Raw genomic sequence first — 24,985 nt, 5'->3', positions numbered from 1 at the left:
CTTGCTGGAATCCTTTTCCTTAACATTTTTCTCCTGACTGCACTAAACCATACCTATGGCCCTGTCTTGGACACTCACCTGTCCTAGCAGTAGCTGAGTTATTAAAATCTTTCATAGTTCCAGATCCTACCGGAAATCCCTGGGCTTGGACATTCCAGCCGACGACCATGTGCACTTGCTGGAGGGCTGCTCCTCCTTCACCTTCGTCCCCACATGCACTGGGGGCCTGTAGGTGTAGCAACAGAAATAAAAGATCTATTTAGATGGTTTTGCTTTTCAGGAATACCTCAACCAATCAAGTTCAACCTTGCATCCTTGCTCATCCATTAAGCATATACATTTTTAAGTTGGCTCTTTAATTTTAATAATATAAAATTGTCTTAAAGTAAACATTCACAATGTTATGCAGCTATCACCTTTATCAAGTTCTGAAGTAATTTCATCAAGCCTGCATTGCAGCTCCGCAGATTAAACACCTCCCCCAGTGCTGGCATCCCGTATGCGTGCCAGTTGGAGTCCTGGCTGCTCCACTTATGATCCAGCTCCTTGCTCATGTGCCTAGGAAAGCAATGGAAAACACCCTTATGTCCTTGGGCCCAAACTCAAGTAGGAGACCTGGCTGGAGTTTCAAGCTCCTGGCTTCAGCCTGGCCCAGCCCCAGCTGTTGCAGCCATTTGGGGAATGAAGCAGCAGACAGAAGATCTCTCTCTCTCTCTCTCTCTCTCTCTCTCTCTGCCTTTCAAATAAATAAATCTTACAAAAATACTTACATCACTCCACAAAGAAACCCCTGATCAGTTAGAATTACTCATTCTTCCCTCACCACCAACACGAGCCCCTGGCAACCACCAGTCCGCTTTCTCTCTGTGGATTTCTATATTCTGGGTGTTTTATATAAAAGCGATCAAGCAATAGGTGACTTTTATGTCTGGCTTCTTTCACTCAATGTATGTTTTGTAGTTCAGTCCCTTGTTGCGTGTATCACAGCATTCTCCTTTTCATGGCCGACGAGGCTGTGTTGTAGGAGTATACCACAGCGTGGCCCTTCGGCTGACAGTTGCTTAGACTGTTGGCACCTTTCGGCTATGAGAACTAATGCCACTAAGAACATGGGTGTGCAAGTTTTTGAGCAACTCCTTTCAGTTCTGTAGTGCATACATAGGAGTGGAATTGCTGGGTTACATGGTAATCCTACATGTTGGGGAACCATCCATTTTCCTGTACTGTTTTACCTGAGCACTTCCTGTACCAAAGCCCTGAGTTAAAGAGTGCCCACAACGGTGAACACCTGGAGACAGGAGGAGGCCAGACGGGCTGAAGTAGTTCAGGTGGCTCCCATGCCGCGCTGCCCAGCCAGGTAGGGTACTGCTGGTGTTGGTGAAGAGGGACTCAAACGATTTCCTGAGCATGGGGACTGCACAGCAGTCATGACATCGGGCTCATTTCCTCCACCCACTCCGTGGCCGTCCTGGAGACCTTGTACCTGCAACGCGGGAAGTGAGCTGGCAACCTCTCCCAGCAACCGTTCTGTGTAAGTGCAGATTCCAAGCTGTTCCCAAGCCGACTCTGTTGCTCACCTTGCAGCTGAAGTATGTTCAGATGTGAGAGGGAAGAGTGCGGCTGTAATGCTGCACCTCGCCCCTCCCAGAGCTGCTCATATGGGAGCAGGCGTCAGCATCACCAGCAGGGGTCCTAAAAATCCAGGGTCTCAGAATACAGTAGGTCTGGGCGTGGCAGGGCTTGATTCTGCGTTTCTAGCAAGCTCTTCAGTGCTGCCCAGGCTAGCGCTGCCACTCTTAAAGGTAGGGTAAAGACAGCCAGAGAGAGTGACAGATTCCCAAAGACTTGGGCCCCTCTGCTTTCCTGCCTCTAGATGCCTATCATTCAGGAGCGCTGCCTTGTGCCTGGCTCAGGTAAATGCTCCATTTAAAAATACAAGACAACAGTTGGGTAGTTCCTCGAACAGTTAAATATAGAACAACCATATGTAACCTAGCAGTTCCACTCCTCGGTATAGACACCCTGGCGGGGGGGGGGGGGGTTGTGTTTCAGCCAAAACATGTCCCTGCTTGTTCCCAGGCTCCACTCAAAGTCGTCCTGGCCCATCTTACTTGTGCTGAGACCCTCAACAGCCGGCCATGCCTAACTCCCCATGGACACTTAGGGCACAACAACTTAGCACAGTGCCTGGTGTTCCTCCAGGGCATCTGTGGGTCCTCCTGCAACAGCGGAGCTGTCCCACGGGAGGGTGTCTCGTGCGTGATGTTCATGCAAGTGTCCGGGTAGGAGGACATGTGATAGCCACTGGTCCAGAGAACTGAGATATTTCCAGAGTTCCAGAGCCCACTCACATGGCTCAGCCCACACAGAAACAGCAGCAGGTGGGCTAAGTCCCCTGCAGACTCCATGGCCCGGTCTGCAGAGGTTGTGCCCGGGGTCCTCTCACAGCAGCCACCTCCGCACACAGCTCGCCTTGCAAAGCCTCGCTTCCCTACCTCCAAGCCTCTCCAGAGCTCATCTTTGTGACGGAGCACGAGCACGCAGCCTCCTGGAGGGGGCTCTCTGTTTATTTAAGGCAACCCAGGGCCAAAGGCTGCGAGCTGAAGATGAAACAGGAGCCATGTTAATTCCATGTTAATGAGAGCAGAGCAATTTCCTTACAGGAACTAACTGGTTACCTTCATCATTTTAAGTAGTTATTAGCAGCAGCCTAGAACGATGGCTGTGCTTATCACAGTACACGCACTAAGGAAATGAAGACATGAATAAGAGGACCTTAAACACATTTCTGGCATCTTCCTTCTGGGTGGTATTAAACGGTATTAATCTTTTTAACCGACTTCAATCCTGAGACCACAGCCATGTGATAAAATGTTAAGTGAACTGCTGGAATTAGAGGTGGTCCCGCCAGATTTATTGTGCCAATTTACCAACAGCAGAAGTGCATGCCACTGCTGTGAGGAAGGCCGTAGGAAAAGAAAAGACTGACAGGTAGATGTATGGATTAATTAATAAGATGCAGATAATAGCACCTTCCCTGATATTAATACTTCTTCAGAGGCTGCTCTGCCTACGTTTCTGGGAAGGAAAACAAGCGACAGGGTGGCGTCTGTTGTCTCATCCCATCCCCCCCCGTGATAACGATCAGAAGTTGGGAAATGAATAAAACTCGGACAACTTTTTCCAGACTGCAGCCACGCGATAAAAAAGAAAAAGGAGTGGCAAAGGAAGAACAAAGCACTTGTTTAAGGGTTTTACAGTCTGGAGACATGTCGAGTCATTTTTTCCCTAAGTAAGAAGACCATTTTTCATCCCTGTGGTGCCTTGCACTTTGTGAAAGAAAGGAGCTTGATCGATTCGGGGAAATCATCCACATCGACAACGTGTGCTCAGAGCCTATGATGTCGCAGGGGCTGTGCCAGTGCCTGGAAGGAATCTCTGTAAGCCACAGTCCTACCCAGGCAGCTCTCATCGCCCTGGGGAGATGTGCGTATGAGTACATCAACGGACTATGGCGCAGTGAGGCCATGCCTGCTATGTTGTAGGCATGATGACAGCACAGAGGCACCTGTGAGCATCCTAACCCAGAGGGTGAAGCTTAAGAAAGGTTTTGAAGGGCGCGTAAGAGTTTGCCAGGTGGGGATAGGCATTCAGCCTGTCAGGCAAGAAACTGGTTAACAAGGAGATGTTCGTACCCCACATCAGAATATGTGAGTTCAACACTCAGCTCTAGCTCCTATTTCCAGCTTCTTGATAATGCAGGCCCCGGGCATCAGCAGTGATGGCTCCGGTAACTGGATCCCTGGCACCCATGTGGGAGACCTGGGCTAAGTTCCCGCTCCCAGCTCCAGACTCACCCAGTACCAGCCACTGCAGACATCTGGGGAGTGAGCCAGTGGATGAGTATCCCACTCCCCTCTCTGCTAAAAATTATTTACTTGAGAGAGACAAAGTTCCCTGGATGAACATAAGGGTGAAGGGCATCCCACTGGAGTCCATTCAAGATAGAGATGAGCCAACAGTCAAGTTGCCCAGGCAGTGGCAGTGGCTTGAGACAGGGATGTGTGTTGGGCAAGGAGGGGAAAGGTAAGGATGGAGGACATGGGAGGGCCATCCAGGCCATGAGAAAGAACCTGGACATTTCCCAGAGGACAGTGAGATGCCACAGAAGGGCCTTCCCACGCAGGGCAGTGAATGCTTGGACAATGACTGCCCTAGAGGGACATAGGTTAGAAGCAGCAAGGCCAGGTAGGAAGGTGGGCAGTAAGGCAGAGAAGGTGTGGCTGTGAACAGAAGCAGTGGCACAGGGAATGAAAAGGACAAGGATGGTTGAGAAGTGTCAGAAATATTGCTGAAACCCACAGGACTTGGTGACTGACGGGCCCTTGCAAGGAAGTAAAACTAGAGTCTCACCACGCACCCCAGTTTGGGTGCTAGGAGGGTGCTGGTGTTGCTAGAAGACAGAGGAGGCAGAACAGACCTGGACTGGAGTTTGGGTGCAGGACCATAAGCAAAGCTTGTGATGGGCTAAGGCGTGGAGTATGAACTTCCCTGTGAGTGCCAAGTCTCCCTTGCCCAGACACACGATTCTCCACAACCAGGTGGGCAGCTATGTGGGACTGCCTTGGGCTAGCCCCATATCACTGCCATCCGGGTCATCGAGAGCCCAAGAAAGAGCCAGAAAAGGACCATGAGAGTGAGAGGGGCTCCAGGGCTGGAAGCGGGAGGTGTGTTTCCCCTCCCTGACCAACCCAGCTCTTGATCTATGGACCTGGAAAGCAAAGAAGGGGCCTTCCTGGCACGCAGCCAATCCCACAGGCCTTGTGGCCGCAACTGTGCAACTCACAAAGACCAAGGAGGGAGGTGTGTGCCCTCTCTCAGCCCAGGGCAGAGCCAGGATCCTGTTTTCTGAGCAACGCTTTGGAATAAGTGAGCTTGTCAGAGTTCTTCTTCCAGGAGTCCCCTCCTCCAGTGCCTGCTGGAACTCCCCACCAGAGTGCCCAGACCTTGGGGAAATTATTTTAGCTACTGAGGGAAAAGAGGCAGAGGGCAAAGGTCTGGCCTGGTGGAATTCATTTCTGTTCCATTCAGCTCCACCGAGCAGGGCTGGACAAATAGCCCTGGCATAGGAATAGAGACGTGAGCTGCCTCCCTGTTCCGGAAGGCCGGCCTGAGCACAATGTGGGGAACCTGGGCTTCACTTTCATTCTGGCTTCTGGTTAAGAGCCAGTCCCTGGAATTAGGTTCCTGCAGAGTCAAATTCTAGCTCCTCAACTTGGAAAAAAAAAAAATGAGATACTGGACAATCTACTTATTCCCCCTTCTGGGAACTGGGATGATGTTAGTAGTCCCTCCCCTCACAGGGTCTCACGGGAAGGACCAGTTAAGATAATGCTCAGGAAGTCCCAAGTACGATACCTGGCATCCAGGAGAAACGTTAGCTACCTCACCATACCGGGACCCCGCCTGAGAGTGAGTGAGTCATTTGTAAAATGGTGGCCAAGCAGGGGCTGCCTGATGAGCCGTCCCTGCCGAGGTGCTGTGACCACCTGTGCACCGGGCGTTGGGCTGTTCTCACGGTGGTGGCAGCAGGGACGATGTGGTGTATACGTGTGTTTTTGTGTATTTGGGGAGAGTGGTAATAAGAAAAGTGGGGCAGAGGGGTATACACTGAAATTCGTGAGTGGCTGCTGCCTGTCTGGTGTGTGCTGGGTGCTCTCTCTGCAGTGACTCACCTAACCCTTACAACAACTGGGAAAATAAAGGCTATCACCTCCATGTAAACAGGGAAGAAACTCGAGTTCAGAGAGGTGAACTCCGCATCGTAAGTCACCGAGATATGAAAGGGCAGGACCGGGGTTGAATTTCTGATTGTTTCCACGTTTTAGAGGTTTGAGGAAATTGCTACGGGCATAGAAATGTTATAATTTAAAGCAGAGTACAATCCAGATTTTAGTATTGTTACAAGAAAAGGAGGAAGAGAGCAAAATCAGAAGAAGGAGGAAAGATAGAAGGCCAGCATGGAAGAGGTGGCAATTCAGGAAGGATTTTTAATTTGCAGAAATTACAGCTAAGAAATAATTTTTTTTGACAGGCAGAGTTAGACAGAGAGAGAGAGACAGAGACAAAGGTGTTCCTTCTGTTGGTTCATCCACCAAATGGCCGCTACGGCCGGTGCACCGCGCTTATCCGAAGCCAGGAGCCAGGTGCTTCCTCCTGGTCTCCCATGCGGGTGCAGGGCCCAAGCACTTGGGCCATCCTCCACTGCACTCCCAGGCCATAGCAGAGAGCTGGACTGGAAGAGGAGCAACCGGGACAGAATCTGGCGTCCCAACTGGGACTAGAACCTGGGGTGCTAGCGTAGCAGGCGGAAGATTAGCCTACTGACCTGCGGTGCTGGCCAAGAAATCATTTTGAAAAGGACATTCTAGGTGGAGATAAACACCACAGTCACAGGCCAAAATGTGTGCAACTGAGGCATGTGCAGGGTCAGCAGCAAGGATTCCCTTAAGTGATGGAGTTGCATGCTATAGAAAAGTGGGCAAGAAAAGGCTGAAGAATTCTGGAGCAGGCTGTGGAGGACCTTGAGGGCAGGTCCAGGGCACAGAGGTCTGGGGGCGAGAAGGAGGAGACAGTGTCAGCAGTTAGGAACAGCTGGGTGGACCCCTAGCCAGAACCTGCAGGGGAGGGTGAGCAGTGAGTCTGGGCCAGCTCCTACCCTGGAACAGGCAGGCACTGAGACTCAGGGTGCACCAGCTCATGGCACCAGCTCCCTCCAAACTTCAGGGCTAGGGTTGGAGGCAGCTGGAGCTGAGAGAGGAGCACTGTGCTGCATTCTCTGTGTCCACAGCTGACAGGGTGAAACTCCAGTGCAGGTCACCCCACACATACACACACTGGGATGCATTTCATTAGTCCTCCAATCTAATAGACAGCCCAGGAAGGGAAGCATTTGCGTCTCTTTGGAGGCAGGCAGTGTAGCTCAGCAGTTAACACCTCCTGTCTGACTTGAGGTACAAGCCCTGGATCTAGCTGTTAACAGCTGTGTGACCTGGGCACAAGATTTACCATCTCCCTGCCTCAGTTTCCTTATGTGTAAATTGGAGGTGACGATGCGGTTGTTATCCATGGGGTTCTTATGAAGATTACAGGACTAAGCCGAACTCCACATCAGACCACATGGAGGAGCATCTAGGCCAGGAAGCCCACAGAAGGCGGCCCAAAGGCCATGCACCCTGGAGGCGCAGGGCTATAGCCAGCCCCCTCCTGGCTAGAGGCCAGGACAAAGAAGAGAGCAGACACGCTGTGTCCCGGCTTTTAATCCACTCCCAAAGGGGAGTGGTTGATTAACCTGATTGGCTGGTGGGCACCCAGCGTGGCCAGGTAGGGTAAGGTATGGGGTAGGGCATGAGGTCACACAGGGGCGTGGTGAAGGCGTGGTCTTCCAGCTCACAAACCTAATGGATTTTAACCTGCATGCCTGCCTGCCTCACCTGGACTGGGCAGGATTGACACATGCCTCTGCCTTCTAGAACAGAGCCACTTGAAGCAAGTTGTCCCACCTGTCTAGCTCAATTCACTTTCCGCAGCTGTTAAATGACAATCCTTGCCTGGCCATGAGGACACTGATGCCATGTGCAAAATTCTCAGCAAACATTCGCTACCCTTAGTTGTAAGTTGGCGATCAGGCAAGATAGGATGTGTGGATAAAAGTAGGAAGGGTACAGCTGACGGAAGCAGCGGCTCAACCCTAAGTCTAGTGGTAGAAAATAGACTGAGTCCCTGGTCTACTGCTTCCCAGCGGGGTGAGTGATTCGCAGCTTCTCCTGGCTCCATTTGCAGGAGAGCTATTGTATGAATGCAAAGAGGAAGTGGACCTGAAGGGGCCTTGGGCCTGTTTGTCCCCTCCCTGCTCTGGGATCGGCCTGAGGCCAATGAGGGGGTCTCTACCTTGGAGTTGCCTTTCTCTGGCCTGCTGCAGCCTCTCTGTGGAGGGGAGCCACACTGTCCCTCCCGCTTTGGGGGTGCCTCCGACTCCACCTGCCCAGAGACAAAGACCATCCCCGCCTGCTGACCTACTTCTGTTGGAAACGGCCTTTGCCCTGGCAAATGCCAGCGGTCCCAGAAGGAGCCATGGTATTTGGGGTAAACTTTGCTGAATGGTTGGGACCTGAATGACAGGGATAGGAAGGAAAGAATGAAAAACGTGACCTGCCCCCACAGAGACTCAGCCCAGTGGTTTCCAAGCAAAGCCACTGTGCTGTCACACGCACACAGACATGCTGGGGATGGATGCTGAAGTCTTAATATAGACTGCCCACATGCCTGTTCCCCACGCTGTCAGCAAAGTGCTTTCTCTGCCTCACTCCCAGAAGATATTTCGGGAGCCTGGGACAAGGGCACCATCTGGGCTCCCCTGCAGTACAAGGAGAGAGATTTGGCTTTTCTTCCCTCTGCCTCCTTTCTCCACCATCAGCCCCAACTTACCTTGGCAACAGGACCAAAGGATGCGTCCTTAAGACAAAATCCACTAAGAACTAGCCATGTCCTGCACAGAACTGGTATTGAGTGATATCAGACCACACCAGGGGACGGACAAGGCAGCTGCAACCCCAGGTCTCTTTTGCTTGACCCTAAGAGACTGTAGCCTTTGTGAATGTCTAGAGCACAGAGGTGTAGCACAGGAATGCTACCATCCTTCCAATATAGAGAGAAGGAAACTGACTGTCCTTGCCATCCATGCCCCGCAGCCTGGGCGCACTATCAATCCACCCCACACACATCCCATCCAAGCCCACTAGCACTGCTTAAAATTGTGCAGGAGGGGCCCAGCGCCGCGGCTCACTAGGCTAATCCTCCGCCTTGCGGCGCCGGCACACCAGGTTCTAGTCCCGGTCGGGGCGCCGGATACTGTCTCGGTTGCCCCTCTTCCAGGCCAGCTCTCTGCTGTGGCCAGGGAGTGCAGTGGAGGATGGCCCAGGTGCTTGGGCCCTGCACCCCATGGGAGACCAGGAAAAGCACCTGGCTCCTGGCTCCTGCCATCGGATCAGCGCGGTGTGCCGGCCGCAGCGCGTCAGCCGTGGCAGCCATTGGAGGGTGAACCAAGGGCAAAGGAAGACCTTTCTCTCTGTCTCTCTCTCTCACTGTCCACTCTGCCTGTCAAAAAAAAAAAAAAATTGTGCAGGAGGCGTTTGGGACTGTCATCATGACGGGGGTGGAAGGAGGGGCCCCAAGGTTGAAAAGGCCATACACAGTGGTCACACACAATGAAGAGCTGTCCAGCCCCAACTGTTCTCAGCGGCCTGCTTTAAAGTACTCTCTGGGGAATGGAGGGAGGTGGATTCCATGACTGTGTCAACTTAGCCCGTAAACTGACTCTTTAGTCATCAGAATCCTTCCTTTTTCTCCAGTGATGTGTCTTTATATCCCACATGGGAGGGGGGAGCCACAGACATGCGACAAACAGATCGCATTGTCCTCTGACATTTGGCATCATTTCCAATCACACTAATAGGCTGCAATCAATGTGACTGTCCTTGGCTTGCTCAAATTAGTTCCTGAACTATTGCTCTCGCACTGTTCCACACAACTATGGGGACTTTCCTGGTAGTTTTTGCCATTTATTTTCCAGTAATTGGATGGCGGGTATCTTACTTCCTGGAATGAGCTGATGCTTTTCTGTGTCTGCCCAAAGTTGTTTTGTACTCATTACTCATCTCTTATAATGTTGAATACATTTTCCTAGTTTTCAGAAAGCTGTTTGGGGGTCTGCCATTCCTTGTAATATATATTGGTACATTGCTTCTTCTTTACTTTTTTTCTTGGTTACAAAAAAATCATCTTAGTATCCTTTACAATTCAAGTACTTACGCAGACATGCAAATCACTTTCAGCTCATCATGAACATGTTACGGAATCCGGATGACCTGATTCCGGGGTTCGGAATTCATGACTCATGAGGAAGCTGGGTAGGCCCCGCCTAGAAGGGCAAGAATAGGGAAAAGTGATCAGGAAATTGGCAAGGTGCATCCTGTACTAGTCACACACCACAGGGAGGACATGAGTACAGCAAACAGTAACTTCTGTCCACACTTTCCTGTTGCTTGGCCCAAAGCACACCTGGTGTTATAACGCCCCCTTTGCCTCCACATGTGCCCTCTTCTCCATCCTCAGACATTTGTGGACTCTCCATTGTTCTCAGGACCCAGGCAATATTCTTACCATGGTCTCCAAGGCTAGGTAGGGTCTGTCCCTTCCTTTTTCTCCTTGTCTTCTGGGCCCCAGCCTTTTCCTCTTATCTGTGGTCATCTTGCTGCCGCAGGGCCTTTGCACATGTGCTTCCCTCTGCTTCTAAGATCTTTATTTCACTGTTCTTGTGCCCAGCACAGTGCCTGGCATGGAGGAAACACAGATGAGTATGTTTCAGAGGAGAAATAAATGAAAGCTTTGTGGCCATTCTCAGGTTTGCAATATTTTAGGGTTTTTTTTTTTTTTTTTTGGTGGTTTGGTTTGATTTGGTGCAAACACTATCAAACAGAGAAAACAGAGCTCACGTATTGGCAGTCAGGAGGCCCCAAGTGTATTCTTTACCTGCACACACATACTTGTCGCCATGGTCCCGGCCTCGCCTCCTTCTCTATATCAGCCTGGCTCCTTCACTACCTTGGCCCAAACAGGCTGCCCACTGAGTCTTCTGCTTAAATATCTGGTTTCAGTTTGATGTAGCTGAACCAACCTTCAGAAACTCAGGCGGTATCTTGGTCTGTTTGCTGTTGCTATGACAGACCTGAGGCTGGGTAATTTGTAAAGGAATGGGTTTATTTATTAGCACATGGTTCTGGAGGCCAGACATCTAAGATCCAGTGGCCTCCGACAAGAGCCTCATGTGCACCATCACAAGGTGGAAAAGCAGAATGGGCACATGCAAAAGGATCCCAGTTGTGTCCATTTTGTTGCAAATGACAAGATTTCATTCTTTTTTCTGGCTGAGTAGTCTTCCATGCTATATATTTACTACATTTTCTTTAAAAGTCATCAGTTGATGGACATCTGGGTTGATTCCATATCTTAGCTATTGTGAATTAAACTGTAGTAAACATGGGTGTCGTTCCCCCTCTTCATGGAGGAACGACACAGGACCCTGCACTGTTCTTTTGTCTGCTCGGCCCTCCCCGGGTTTGCTGCTGGTTCTTCCCGGGTTGGCTACCGTCCCTTCCACCTCCGTGGAAGGGCGGTTCCCCCTAGCCACTTTCCCCACTTCCGCGGGGGAGCGGCACACCGCCAGCCGGCTCTCTCGGGGGCTGCACAGGTGTTCCTTCAGATAGATGTTCCCCTTAGATGTTCCTGGTGCATGTTGTCTCTCTCCTCCTTTATAGTCCTCTTCCACCAATCCCAACTCTGCTACCCACACACCGAGTACGCTGCTCTCCTCCAAACAGGAGCAGGTCCTACAGTTTATTGGTTGAACTGGAGGCAGCTGTGTAGAAGCTGTTTCTCCCTTCTCAGCGCCATATTGTGGGAGAGCAGATGCATAGAATAAGTCTTAATTCCAGTAACTTAGTCTAGTCCGGGTTGCTCCCCACACATGGGGGTACAAATCACTCTTTAATATGCTTATTTGATTTCCTTTGTGTAAATCCAATTTCAAAATGAGTTTGAGAGAGGACAAAGCTGTGTTCAAACCGTCATGGGAGGCAATATCCTGTACTTCCCACCAATACTTAGTTGTTTTTTAAAAGAATCACAAAACTCTGTCCTTAAAATCTCTGTGCTTTCCAGATAAGAACCCCAAGGTCTAAAGGGGGCAGTGAATCAGAGAAAAACAGCCATCCACTGAGTGACAGAGCCATCGTGGAAAACCCAGCCCCTGGGATGCCTGGCTCAGCACTCCTTCCTGCTTTTTCCCCATGGTCAGCCCACTGTGCATGGTGTTTATGTGCATTGAATGGCTTGGAAACTAACTGTATGTGTTTCTGGGTTGGAAGTATCACTTTATGCAATCAATGTGCACAACCTCAGCCCCAGTCTCATGGAATGTTTTATCCAAAGTGTAGATTGATTTCCAAGAGGAGAAAAAACCCACCTATCTAAGCTAATAGATGCTGTGTTCCTATGGCAGTTAGCAGAACAGTCATCTAAAGTGAGGCTTCTGAATTGAGTGTGACTGCATCCAGGGGCTTTGGCCAGCGATGGGTGAGGATCTCACCGTTCCCCTCCACGGTGGGGACTCGGTGTAAAACCTCCAGTGTGGATCTACCATGGGCACTGATGATCATTGCTACAGGGTATCGGACAAATCACATTTTTCTGGAGTGTGCTTCTGTCTACACCAGAGAAGTCATAGGCCTTTCTGAATAACTCTAAGAGGATAAAAGGTTAATATCTTACATGGTAGTCCCCTGTAATGGCATTCCCGCAGGGCACCTTGTTACTGAGGTTTTCCGAGCCTGTCTCAGCCTCCATGGACCTGGCTTGGCCCGGATTATCACATGATCACCTGGAGGCTGCTTCCTTGTTCGCTCCCAGAACTCAGACTCGGGCAGAAGACATCCCAGGCGTCAGGTTGAAGCACTCCATTCTTTTTGTTTTTTACAATACAGTTCAAAATTCACATCATTTTTCAACCTGGAGAATAACACAGAAATAATATATTAATAATGTATCTAAGAAATGCAAAAATCTATTCATTGCAGCTGTTAACTCTCAAGAGCCAGCCAATAGAGAGATTCTTCCACTAAAGTAAGAAATAATTCCACCAAAATGGGTACTAATTTGATATAGATGTGACTAATTGTTTGTAGCCTCTATGGAGAGGGCCATAGCTCTCTTTCCTACTTCATTTAGCTGATGTGCTAAATTGCATTGGAAAACTTCCTCAGTGTTGATCTATCTTTTATTCCTGATAGGAACCCTGCTTGATTATAATAAATTATTTAAAAATAATGTTCTCCATTCACTGATATTAATTTAAGTCTGCAGTCTGTGAAATTATGGGCAATTTTTTATGTTTGCCCATAATTGCATCCCATGTCTCAAAATTCAAGACATCATCATCACTGGGCAAACCAGTGATAATTACCCAAACTGTAGGGTGAGAACATGGTGGTGGTGGGTAAATATCAAACTGTGTTTTTCTCTGCAGACTGTGTGTGCTCTTACACATAAAGACAAACGTGTTAATGACTTTCTATAAATATGCTTTAGCTTATAATTGTTGTCCCAGCAACAGCTGCTGAAATGCGATCTCCCCTCAAATACAAAACACCTTTCCTCTCTCATGGAAAGAAACTGTACAGTGAAAAGTGAGGCTGACTGGGGTCACTGTCACTGGTTGTGGGACCTCAGAAGAGTTGTTCAGCCTGAGTGTGCCTTCATTTCATCCTTTGTGAGTTTCCAGAATAAACAGGGTAATACAGATGATTTCCTCAGAGATATGGAGTATAGAATGGGCACTTCAAAAGGTTTGAGGGAAATAGAATCCATGCACGGTTTTTTGTTCAATATTTCTTTGAATGTTAGAGTAACAGAAAGCGAGGGAGAACCAAGCAAGATAGAGATCTTCCACCTGCTGGTTCACTCCCCAGCTGGTTGCAATGGCCATGAGCCAGGAGCTTCTTCCAGATCTCCCACGTGGATGCAGGGGCCTAAGCACTTGGACCATCTTCCACTGCCCTTTCTTCCCAGGCCATTAGCGGGGACCTGGATTGGAAGTGGAACAACTGGGATTCGAACCAGCGCCCATATGGGATGCTGGCATCACAGGTGGCAGCTTTACCCGCTAAGCCACATGCCAGCCCCTCATGCACATAGTTTTTACATAATATACATTATTTGCGAACTTTCTGAAGATCTCCATATGCATAGACTTTGACATATTTTGCGCCAAAATAAACTCATCTTTTAATTTCATTTTTCTGCACATTTAGAAAAAAGCCACTGGCTTTTGGGGACAAGTAGCTCAGCTTTGATGCTAATAGGCAAGCACTCATCTGAGTGAGTAGAGTCGCTGCAAGCAAGCTTCCAAGTTGACAGCAAGAGGTCCTTGTCATTGGTTAAGCTGAAAGCAACGTCTGTTGTACAAGCCTCGGAGAGATTTTCCTTTGTGAAGTGAGGTGGCTCACCAGGTGCACTTGGTGCTGCTTGCTTACCCTCTTGTCTTGAAAAAACAACCTGGAGTGTATGTCTTAGCTTGCTTTACTCAATATGATACTCCATTAGCAGAAGCCCCTTAGCACACTTGAAAGAGCAGCCCTGTTACAGAAGACCGCACATGACATTCAGAGTGATAATACTACCATCTTCCCTTGGCTTAAATACTTCCGTAACTTTCCACTGCCTGTAAGATGAAGACCCCAATCCAAGCACAGCCCTCGCATGGGCACTTTAGCAACTGTAAGTCCTTGTTGTATGTGCTCTAGCCACAGTGACTTTCTTCAGTCTTCCTTATATTCCATGCTTCAGCCTTTCCTAGGACTTGTTCTGTTTCCTTCTGCTTAGAATGCTCTCCCAACCTCTCCCCTGGATCTCAGCTCAAGGGTTACCTATTGAGAGAGAGATGTATAACTCACTGCCATGGAACTCTGTAAACAACTGCCCAAAAAAAAAAAAAAAAAAAAAACAGATGAAACAATGTAGGCTGGTGACCATACAATGACATGTGATGCCCTGAGGACCAGGGAGAGGCAGGCTCTTGACTGAGCTGATTAAGCAACAGGCTAGGATCCCAAGAGGCATCTCTAATGGGAACCAAGACATTCACATTGGCTTCTTGAGTTGCAAAGCCTGGTCTCATGACTGGTGCCCATGGGCAAGCCAAGATACTCATCTATAAATGTGGCTCCAATACAATAATAATGGGGGATTTCAACACCCCAGTTTCATCAATGGACAGATCAACTAGACAAAAAAATCAACAAACAGAGCTAATCTACACAACGGACAAAATAGATCTAATTGATATCTTCAGAACACATTTCATCTCACAGCTACAGAATGCACATTATTTTCAGTGCATGGAACTTTCTCTAGGATAGACCATATGCCAGGCCATAAAACAAGTCTCAACAAACTCAAAATAACTGAAATCATACCATGCATCTTTTCTAACCACAGTGGAATGAAACTGGAAATTAACAACCTAAGAAACTAGAAAATATGCAAACTCATGTAGATGGAACAAAATGCTCCTGAATGAACAGTGAACCATAGAAGGAAGCAAAAGGTAAAAAAAAAAAATCCTGGAAATGAATAAAGATAACAACATAACATATCGAAACCTATGGGATACAGCAAAAGCAATGTTAAGAGGGAAGTTTATAGCAATTAGTGCCTACATAAAGAAATTGGAAAGCCATCAAATACGTGATCTAACAATGCATCTTAAGAACCTATAAAAACAAGAACAAACCAAACCCAAAATTAGTAGGGGTAAGAATTAATAAAAATCAGAGAAGAAACAAATTAGAAACAAAAAAATACAAAAGATCAGTGAAATAAAATGCTGGTTCTTGAAAAATAAAATTGATACATCATTTGCCCAACTAATCAAAAAAGAGAGAAGATCCAAATTAATAAAATCAGAGATGAGAAAAGAGATGTTACAATGGATCCCACAGAAATAAAAACAATCATCAGGAATTACTACAAACAGCTATGTGTCAACAAATTGGAAAATATAGAAGAAATAGATTTCTGGACACATACAATCTATCAAAATTGAGTCATGAAGACATAGAAAATCTAAACAGACCAATAACCAAGATGGAGATTGAGTCAGTAATAAAGACCCTCACAACAAAGAAAAGTCCAGGACCAGATGGCCTCACTGCTGTATTCTACTAAACTTTTAAATAAATTTAAACTATTCAAAACAATCAAAAGGAAGGGACTACTCACTAACTTCTATGAGGCAAGCATCATCTTAATTTAAAACCAGAAATGACACAAAAAATAAAGAGTATTATAGGGTAATATCTCTGGCATTCATGTAAAAACCCTCAACAAAATGCTAGCTAATCGAATGCAACAATGCATCAGAAAGATCATTCACCCAGACCAAGAGGGTTTTATCCCTGTTATGCAGAGATGGTTCAACATACACAAATCAATAAATATTTTACATTACATTAACAAATTGAAGAATAAAATCCATGATTATCTCAATAGTTGCAGAGAAAGCATTTAATAAAATATAGCATCCTTTTATGATAAAAAAAAAAAACTTAAGCAAATAGCTATAGAAGGAACATTCTTCAACACAATCCAGGCAATATATGACAAACGCACAGCCAGCATCCTACTGAATGAGGAAATGTTGGAAGTATTTCCATTAAGATCTGGAACCAGACAAGAATGCCCACTTTCACCATTGCTATTTAATATAGTTCTGGAAATTTTAGCCAGAGCCGGTAGGCAAACACAAAGAAATAAAAGGAATGCAAATTGAAAGGAAGAAGTCAGATTGTTCTATTTGCAGATGGAATGATCCTATATATAGGAAAATCAAAAATCCCCACTAAGAGTATTGGAAATCCTAAGACAAGTTTGGTTAAATTGCAGGATATACAATCAATGTACAAAAATCAATAGCCTTCGTATACACAGTGTCATGGCTGAGAAAGAACTTATAAGATCAGTCCCATTCACAATAGCTACAAAAAATTTAAATATCTTGGGATACATTTAACCAAGGATGTGAATGTTCTTTACCATGGCTAGAAGACATCAAAAATGGAAAAATCCTCCACATTCATGGATTGGAAGAATTAATATCATGAAAATGTGCATACTACCTAAAGCAATTTACAGATTCAATGCAGTTCCAATCAAAATACCAACAACATTCTTCTCAGATCAAGAAAAAAAAATGATGCTAAAATTCATATGGAAACACAAGAGATCCCAAATATCTAAAATAATCTTAACAAAAACATAGCCAGAGGCATCACAAAACCAGATTTCAAGACATACTACAGGGCAGTTATAATCAAAACAGGCTGGTACTGGCACAAAAAGACATGTAGACCAATGGAACAGAATAGAAACCCTAGAAGTTAATCCACACATCTACAATCAACTAACCTTTGTCAAAGGAAGTAACGTCAATCCCTGGTGAAAGGACAGCCTCTTGAACAAATGGTGCTGGGGAAATTGGATCGCCACATACAGAAGTATAAAACAAACCCCCTACCTCATGCCTCATACAAATATGAACTCAAAATAGATCAAGGATCTAAATCTATGACCTGATACCAACAAATTACTAGAGGAGAACATTGAGGAAACTCTGCAAGATTTTAGCATGGGCAAAGACATCTTGGGGAAAAAAATCCCAGAAGCACAGGCAATAAAATAAAAAATAGACAAATGAGATCATATCAAGCTAAGAAGCTTCTGCTCTGCAAAGGAAATACTCAACAAAATGAAGAGGCAACCAACACAATGGGAGAAAATATTTGTAAACTATACAACTGATAAAGGATTAATACCCAGGATCTATAAAGTACTCAAGAAACTCAACAACAAATAATCCAGTTAAGAAATAAGGAAGGAACATGAACAGGCATTTTTCAAAGGATGAAATCAAATGGCCAACAGGCAAATGAGAAGATGCTCAGGATCACTAGCCATCATGGATTCAAATAAAAACCACAGTGAGGTTTCACCTCACTCTAGTTAGAACGTCCATCATCCTAAACTCAAAAAAACAATAAATGCTGGCAAGGATGTGGAGGGTAAGGTATTCTAATACACTGTCAGTGGGAATATAAACTAACACAACCATTATAGAAGACAGTATGGAGATTTCCTCAGAAATTTGAAAATGTACTATAATACCCAGCTATCCCACTCATGGGAATTTACCCAAACGAACTGAAATCATCATCTGAAAGAGTTATCTGTGCCTGCATGTTTTTTGTCGCTCCATTCACAATGGCTAAGATATGGACTCAACCCAGATCTCCATCAACTGAATACAGGATAAAGAAAATGTTGAATATACACACTATGGAATACTAATCAGCTAGAAAAAAGAATGCAACAAGATGGATGCAACTGGAGACCATTATGCTTTGTTAAATAAACCAATCCCAAAAAGACAAATATATATTTTCTCTGAAATTGGAAGTTAATACAGAATATAAAAAAATGTAGAACATGAAGTAGATATCTTGTGATATGATTGTTGTTTTTAGCCCTGTTTATATTCCTGTGGAACTGTGGTCTTCCTACTTTTTACTTGTTGAATATCATGGTTAGAGGTACATTAAGCCTGTGATTACAGTGAGGACTGAAAGCATGTCCTTGCAAAAATCAAAGAAAAAAAAGGAAGGAAAGAAGGAGGGAGATCACAGGATAGAGAAGAGAAAGGAGGAAAGTATGGTTAGCTTCTTAGAACTGTACCTATGTAGGCCAGCGCAATGGCTCACTTGGTTAATCCACTGCCTGCAGTGCCAGCATCCCATATGGGCACTGGGTTCTAGTCCTGGTTGCTCCTCTTCCAGTCCAGCTCTCTGCTGTATCCTGGGAGCAGATGGGCGCAGCACCATCTGTAGTGGCCATTTGGGGAGTGAACCAATGGAAGGAAGAACTTACTTTCTCTCTCTCTCTCTCTCTCTCTGTCTATAACTCTACCTGTCAAATAAAAATAAATAAATAATAAAATAAGAATTGTACCTATGAAATACATGAAATCTGTTCTCTTTATATCACTGAAAATGTAAAAACCCAACAAAAACAAAGATGTATCTTTCTGTCCTTCTTCTCTCCTTTTCACTCTTTCAAGGAAAGAAAAAAAATATTTTAAAACAAAAAGAAGGGTAGGTATAAGCCTCCCCTGTTTCTACTTTCCCTCCTCAGCAGCCAGAGAGATTTCTCAAAAATGCCCATCAGATGTTAATTTCTTTCCTATCACCAGTAACTTCCTGTTGTACTTGGAATGGAATCAAGTCTCCTCTCCATACCCTACAAAAATTCTGTATAGCTGTTTCCGGTTGCAGCCACCTTTCCCCCTTTTCCCCAACTATTAGCTGTGTGTCCGACCTCAGGCTTTTTGCACTGGTTGTTTTTCCTCCTGATCTTCTCATGTGCGGCTCCTCTTCATCGTCAGAACTCTGCTCAAATGTCACCTCTCCAGAGTAACCTTCTCCAAACAGGCCATCAAATGTTCACCCCATGTCTGTACCCCCACCCATTCTTTGCAAGACTACCTTTCACTTTGTAAACAAAAATCTTACCTTGTTCCCCTTGAAGCACTTGCCACTCTCTGGAAGTGAGACATCATCAATCTTATTTCAACTGGCCTTGGCACAGAGTTGGTCCTCAAAGATTTTTGGAATCAATGAATTCCAGGCCCATGTGAAGGTCTGAGGTGAGGTGTGGTCTCATCTGGGATGTGACCACAAGGTTCAAGCTAGCACAAGCCACATCAGGTCATGGAGGACTTAGACACACAGAATGTCCTGGATTGTGGCACCTGCTGAGTTTGAGCCTGATGCAAAGAGCAAAAATAATTGATTGCTTCCTCTGTGACTGCTATTTCTCAGCCTTGCATTTCCAGAAATCTTCTCGAAAATTAATATATTATCTACAATAAAAAGTCAAGGCTATACAATAATTTCAGGTAAGCAGGTTTTGTTTTCACGTGGTAATCCCAGCTAGGCTAGTGGAAAGCCTCAGGGCATCCCTTTAATGAATAGCTACACTTGGAGTTTAAATAGCATATCATCCTTGGCCTGTAAGAGTTGGTTCTTGAAAGCAGTTGCCTGTAGTAGCCTCACATGCTTGCTCAGAGGTTGAATGTTCACTGATCATCTGCTTCATGTTCAATACTCTGATTATCCTGAGTAAGCCCCAAAGTTGGAGCTCAGTTAAACTAACGTTTAGGACCCACCTAAGCTATTCAAAACCCTGATTCTATAGGGATTGGATTGAGAAGGGTCAGCTACAAGTGGCAAGAAGGAATCCACAGGCATCACTCTGAGAACCCATTGCCAATCTTATTCTCATTCATTCTCCCTCCCTCCATCCCTCCCTCTCTCCTTCTCTCTCTCTCTCTCTCTCTCTCTCTGATTTGCATATTGCTGCTCCCCAAGCCCAAATTCATGGTAGTACAAGCATCGCACCCCTCCCCCAGATCCACCCACACCCATGCTTGTTATGAGTGGTTAGTGGGTATTGGATTGGCACCACTCTTATCTGGCTAGGAAGGAATAAAAGCAATAACTGCAGGAATTGTAATTACCTCTGACAGGCCTGGGAGGCAGTGGAAGGGAAGCCATGCTCTTTCACAGTCAAGTCCTGCTGTCAGTGCATTGATGGCTCCAGGCCCCAGGTTATTACTGTCCCTCCTTTTGTGATGCTCAAATTGGGTTCTAACAGGTGGCAATAAGATGCCTGGCCACTGTCAAGCTCTCTCTTGACATCTCTGGTGCTCCTGGAGGTTGCATGGGCCAGGAAATTTCTTGGTGCCTCCTCACCTGACACACACACACTACACACACGCTACACACTGCAAAATCATGTGGTGCTCATGTCTGCCATTACACCCTCCCCACCTGTGTCCTGTCCTCCTGGAGCAACTTATTCATCACGGGGAAAGATGTGGAGTGAGTGAGGACATCCCGGGTCCTGGTTCTTTCCCATGGCCACACTTCTCCACCTGCAGAGTGCTTGTTGTCATGGGGACTGGGAAGGAGTGCAAAGGAAGGGGGACGAATAGCAGAGTTGCTGTTGTCTGACACCTGTCTCCACCGGCAAAACTCACAAGTGAAAAAGCAATCAGCAATTGGACTCTCATGAGCAACCATCACCTGTGGTTCCTCCTGGAGACTCTCCCCTGGCTCAGAAGATTCCAGAAAGTCCCAGCCTCAGGTGCCATCATCTCCATGGGCAGGGATGGGCGGCTGCTGATGATTGATTATTTCCACCATTTCCCAACTCCCACTGCCCTCTAGTGCAGAGTTTCCAACACACACCAGTAGTTCCCACTCCAAGTCAATTAAGTCAGAATCAGCAGACAGGCATTGGTGGTCTTTGAAAGGGCCTGGGGGGTCTGGAGCCATGGTGAAGTTGCAAGAGTTCAAGGAAAAGTATCTTTTTGACCATTGCGTTTCTCAACTTCGAAAACTTCACCTCCTTTTCTAATGTAATACAGGGTATTGGTAATAATAAATACTCCTACACTTTCAGAGTCCCAAGTCAGTTTTGCATGCACTCATTAAGTTCTCAAATCAGACTGTGGAAAACGCTAACATCATCACTGAAAAATAGACAATGTGCTTGCTGTGTTATCATTTATGGAGCAAAATAATGGAAACACAACTTGAGAGCCAGTGAAGGAATGGTTAGATAAGTGATGGGGCATTTATGCCATGCAGAATTCTACAGCTACCAGGATAATCTAAGGAGGGCTACACACATTGACTTAAAAAGGTAGTCAAACTGTTCCTATATTTTTAAAAATAAAAATCATTCTTATAAATCACTCCATTTTATTGTTTTTAACGTGTGTGTGTGTGTGTGTGTGTGTGTGATTTATAAGCACAAAACATATCTAGAAAGATAAACAAGTATAAGATGTAATCAAGTGCTGGCATGGTGGCGTAGCAGATAAAGCCACCACCTGAAGTGCTGACATCCCGTATGGGTGCAGATTCAAATTCCCGCTGCTCCACTTCCCATCCAGCTCTCTGCTATGGCCTGGGAAAGCAGTAGAAGATGGGTCAAGCCCTTGAGCCCCTGCATGGGAGACCCCAAAGAAGCTCCTGGCTCTTGGCTTTGGATTGGAGTAGCTCCAGCCATTGTGGCCATTTGGGGAGTGAACCAACAGATTGAAGACCTCTCTCACTCTCTCTGCCGCTGCCTCTCTGTAACTCTGCCTTTCAAATAAATAAGTAAATCTCTTTAAAAAAAAAAAGATGTCATCAATCAGCTGAATTAAGGCAGAGGTGAGACATCACTTTATATATTTTTAAATTGTTAAAAATTTATGCTTCCACACTTTTTTAAAAAATCTATTTTAAAGCTATAGTCAAGGAGAGATTTTAGTCTGCCCATTTTTCAGAGGAAGCCATTGCATTTCAGTGATGTGGGATAACTTGATCATGTGGCTATAAATCAGTGGAATTTGAAGAGATATGTCTTAAGGAACAGAGGGAACACCTGGTTCACTGGAGGCTGAATCCAGGACTCCTTCAGCTCTGCACATGACTGCTGCTTGTCCTTGCTGAGGAGGGTGGAGGTGAAATCCTCACAGCCAGGTGACCTGGCAGGCTGGCACATGGGGAGCCTGAGCCATCAGCATTCTGCCCACCAGAACCACCACTTCCTGCAGACTGGACAGTCGCCTCTCAGAGTCACTGGGCTGACTCAGGACCTAACGGCTCCCTGCTTGCTTGAAGGCTGCCAGGAAGATTTACTCACCGCCAGTGCCAGCTGCTGGGACAGCAGGGTGAGCACGGCCACCCCTTCAGGGCAGTTCCTTTCCTAATAAGAAACATTCACTTAACACACACTTTAGGAGATGCAGCCAGAGCCAGATGGGCACGGAGCTTATTAAAAACACGCTTATTAGAAGCACGCTTGTTACCACAAAACGTTTGCAGATATGTAAGGGCATTTGTGTAAGGGTGTGCACGTGCATTTCACACACACATACACACGCCCCTCTGAAGTCCCTTCCATCCGAAGATTGTCTTTTCAATTGTTCTTCAATATCCTATTCTTTGCACTTGACCCTCCTACAAGGGCATATGCTCTGTCACATTTTCATGTTGGATTGTTGTTCTTATTCTTGTTTTTCTCTCCCACCAGGTGCAGCTCATCCACTATAACCATGAGTTATATACAAATGTCACAGAAGCTGCAAAGAGTCCAAATGGATTGGTGGTAGTTTCTATATTTATAAAAGTAAGTCTCTTCATCATCATCATCATCTTGCCATTCCTACCCCAATCAGAATATCAGTTACCATCTCTCTTTGAATTAGAAGTATCAAAAGGGGTGATGTCCTTGGATATCTGTGCCAAGAAAAGCTGCCTGGTGGTGGCTGTTACATTCATGAGACTTGTGACAATTGAGGTCCCCTGCAGAGAGTTCTGACGGGCTCCATGTCACAGCACGAGAGTCTGAGAGTTCAGGCAGCTTCTGTCCCCCAGAGAAAAAGGTGCTGGATGCAGGGATACACTTCAGGTCCTGCCTAATGCAGGAGAATCAGAGGATGTAATAGTGCGGTGGGGGTAGCACTGCAGTCCCACAGGATTCAAAGGCCATCTGTCAGGCAGCAAGGGAAATGCAAGACTTTCCTTCCTCTCCAGCCCTGCTCTAACCGTCTCCTCGCTGGGGACTGGGGGTGTTTGAAGCAGCAGTAAGGTGCACCTTGGAATGTCCAGTTCCCTTATCCGAGTGCCTGTGTTCAAGTTGTGCCTGTGCTCTCAATTCTAGCTTCCTGCTAATGTGCACTCCAGGAAGGAGCAGGTGGTAGCTGAGGTGGCTGGACCACCCCCAAGGGAAACCTGAATTAAACACCAGGCTACTGACCTTGGCCTTGTCCAGCCCAGACTGCTGTGGGCATTTGAAGAGTGAATCACAGCTGGAAGTATCCGCTCTCTCTCCTTCTTCCCCTTCCCCTCCCCCTTTCTGACTCTAAAACAAACATCTCCTCCTAGCTTCTCCACCAGTGCTCTGAGGGTCATTTTCCTCTTACTCTCATGCCCCCTCCTAAGTATTGTGGGGTAAAAGGCAAAGTTCACCCACTCACACACTGACTTTATGACACCCTAGGGAAGTGCCACTTCTCTGTAACTGTCAGCACCAGCAACAAATTTCCACCCAAGAAAATTCTGATATTTAGAATTTTAGCAGATGCAAAATGAAGAAGAAATACAAATTTTTTCAATTAAAAAATTACTTTCTGGTTGGAAATATATATAAAAGTAACATGTTGCAAAAGTTGTCAGTCACTGTGTTAGCCCCTGCAGGAATTTTCACCAGGTCATTGGAGAAAGCGGCCAGAATAGAACTTGGGATCTGATGAAGATGACCAGTAGAAACACAGCATTCAGCACAAGGGGTTTAACAGAGCTCTCATTATTCAGAAGGGGCATTGGGGTCCCCAGGTGGCACTGCTCCCCCATCTCACCCTTGCTGAAAGCATCGCCCCGTGCAGCAGGCACTTCACCCTGCCTGGTCATCCTCTCCAGACCCACACCTCCTCCTAGCTTCCTCACTCACCGGGGTCAGGGCAGGGCAGTTATGGTGTTAGACAGGTGCATCTATAAGATATTACCACCTTTCGCAAAGGGAGGAAGAGGCATCTGCCCAGGGAAGGAAATTAGTCCTATCCCAAATGCTGCCAGCCCCCCCCACTCCATGTTATCTTGAAATAATAAACAGTATTTTATTATTAATACTAAATATTAATACTAAATAGAATAAATAGTATTTTATTATTAATCCAGAATTCCAGGCACCATTAAGTGATAAAATAGATGCAAGCTGCATATAATCAACCCTAATAATAACCTAAGGGTTGGGTGTTAGCATCCTTATCTTACAGATGAGGAAAATGGTTTAGAAAATCTTTGGAATTCTCCCCAGGTTCATGGGGCTCTTACTAGGCCAGCCAGGAGAGGAATCCAGGTCTTGGCCTTACTGGAATACTGAATACTTTTTATCTTATTCCCACTCTGTGCCTCCCTGACATAGCTAGGAGAAAGCCACTGAGAGCAAAGAGAGAAAACAGCATAGACACCCGGCCACTCACAAGCACAGGGACAACCCCTGAATTTTTTGCCCAGCCCCAAATAGGACGCTGATAATCAACTATAGCTTTCATCCTGGCCATGTTCATTGTCATGAAGCCTGTTGTAAAAGTTCATAGAAAAATGAAATTAAAAAGTTCATTTTGTTACAAAGAAATTGAAATCCATGCAGTGTGTCCACAGTACCTGTGGTCCCATGATTTTTTTTTAAAGCATCCTGTACA

General features: G+C 46.1%; 1 protein-coding gene across 5 annotated transcripts in view; it reads left to right on the top strand.

The window, feature by feature from the left end:
• CA10 (carbonic anhydrase 10 (inactive)) overlaps positions 1–24,985 on the top strand; it is a 574,039-nt gene that overhangs the window by 527,461 nt on the left and 21,593 nt on the right. For all 5 annotated transcript variants that reach the window (XM_017349134.4, XM_089318013.1, XM_089318012.1 and 2 more), the window contains one exon: positions 22,813–22,908. In XM_017349134.4, coding sequence (XP_017204623.1) covers positions 22,813–22,908 — 96 coding nt within the window. The remainder of the gene's footprint in view (positions 1–22,812; positions 22,909–24,985) is intronic.

Source organism: Oryctolagus cuniculus, chromosome 17 (genome assembly GCF_051225735.1).
Source record: "Oryctolagus cuniculus isolate XC-2025 breed Fujian yellow rabbit chromosome 17, ASM5122573v1, whole genome shotgun sequence".
Taxonomy (NCBI): Eukaryota; Metazoa; Chordata; class Mammalia; order Lagomorpha; family Leporidae; genus Oryctolagus; species Oryctolagus cuniculus.
The sequence above is the reverse complement of the archived record's forward strand: the minus strand, read 5'-3'. Positions and strand labels throughout refer to the sequence as shown.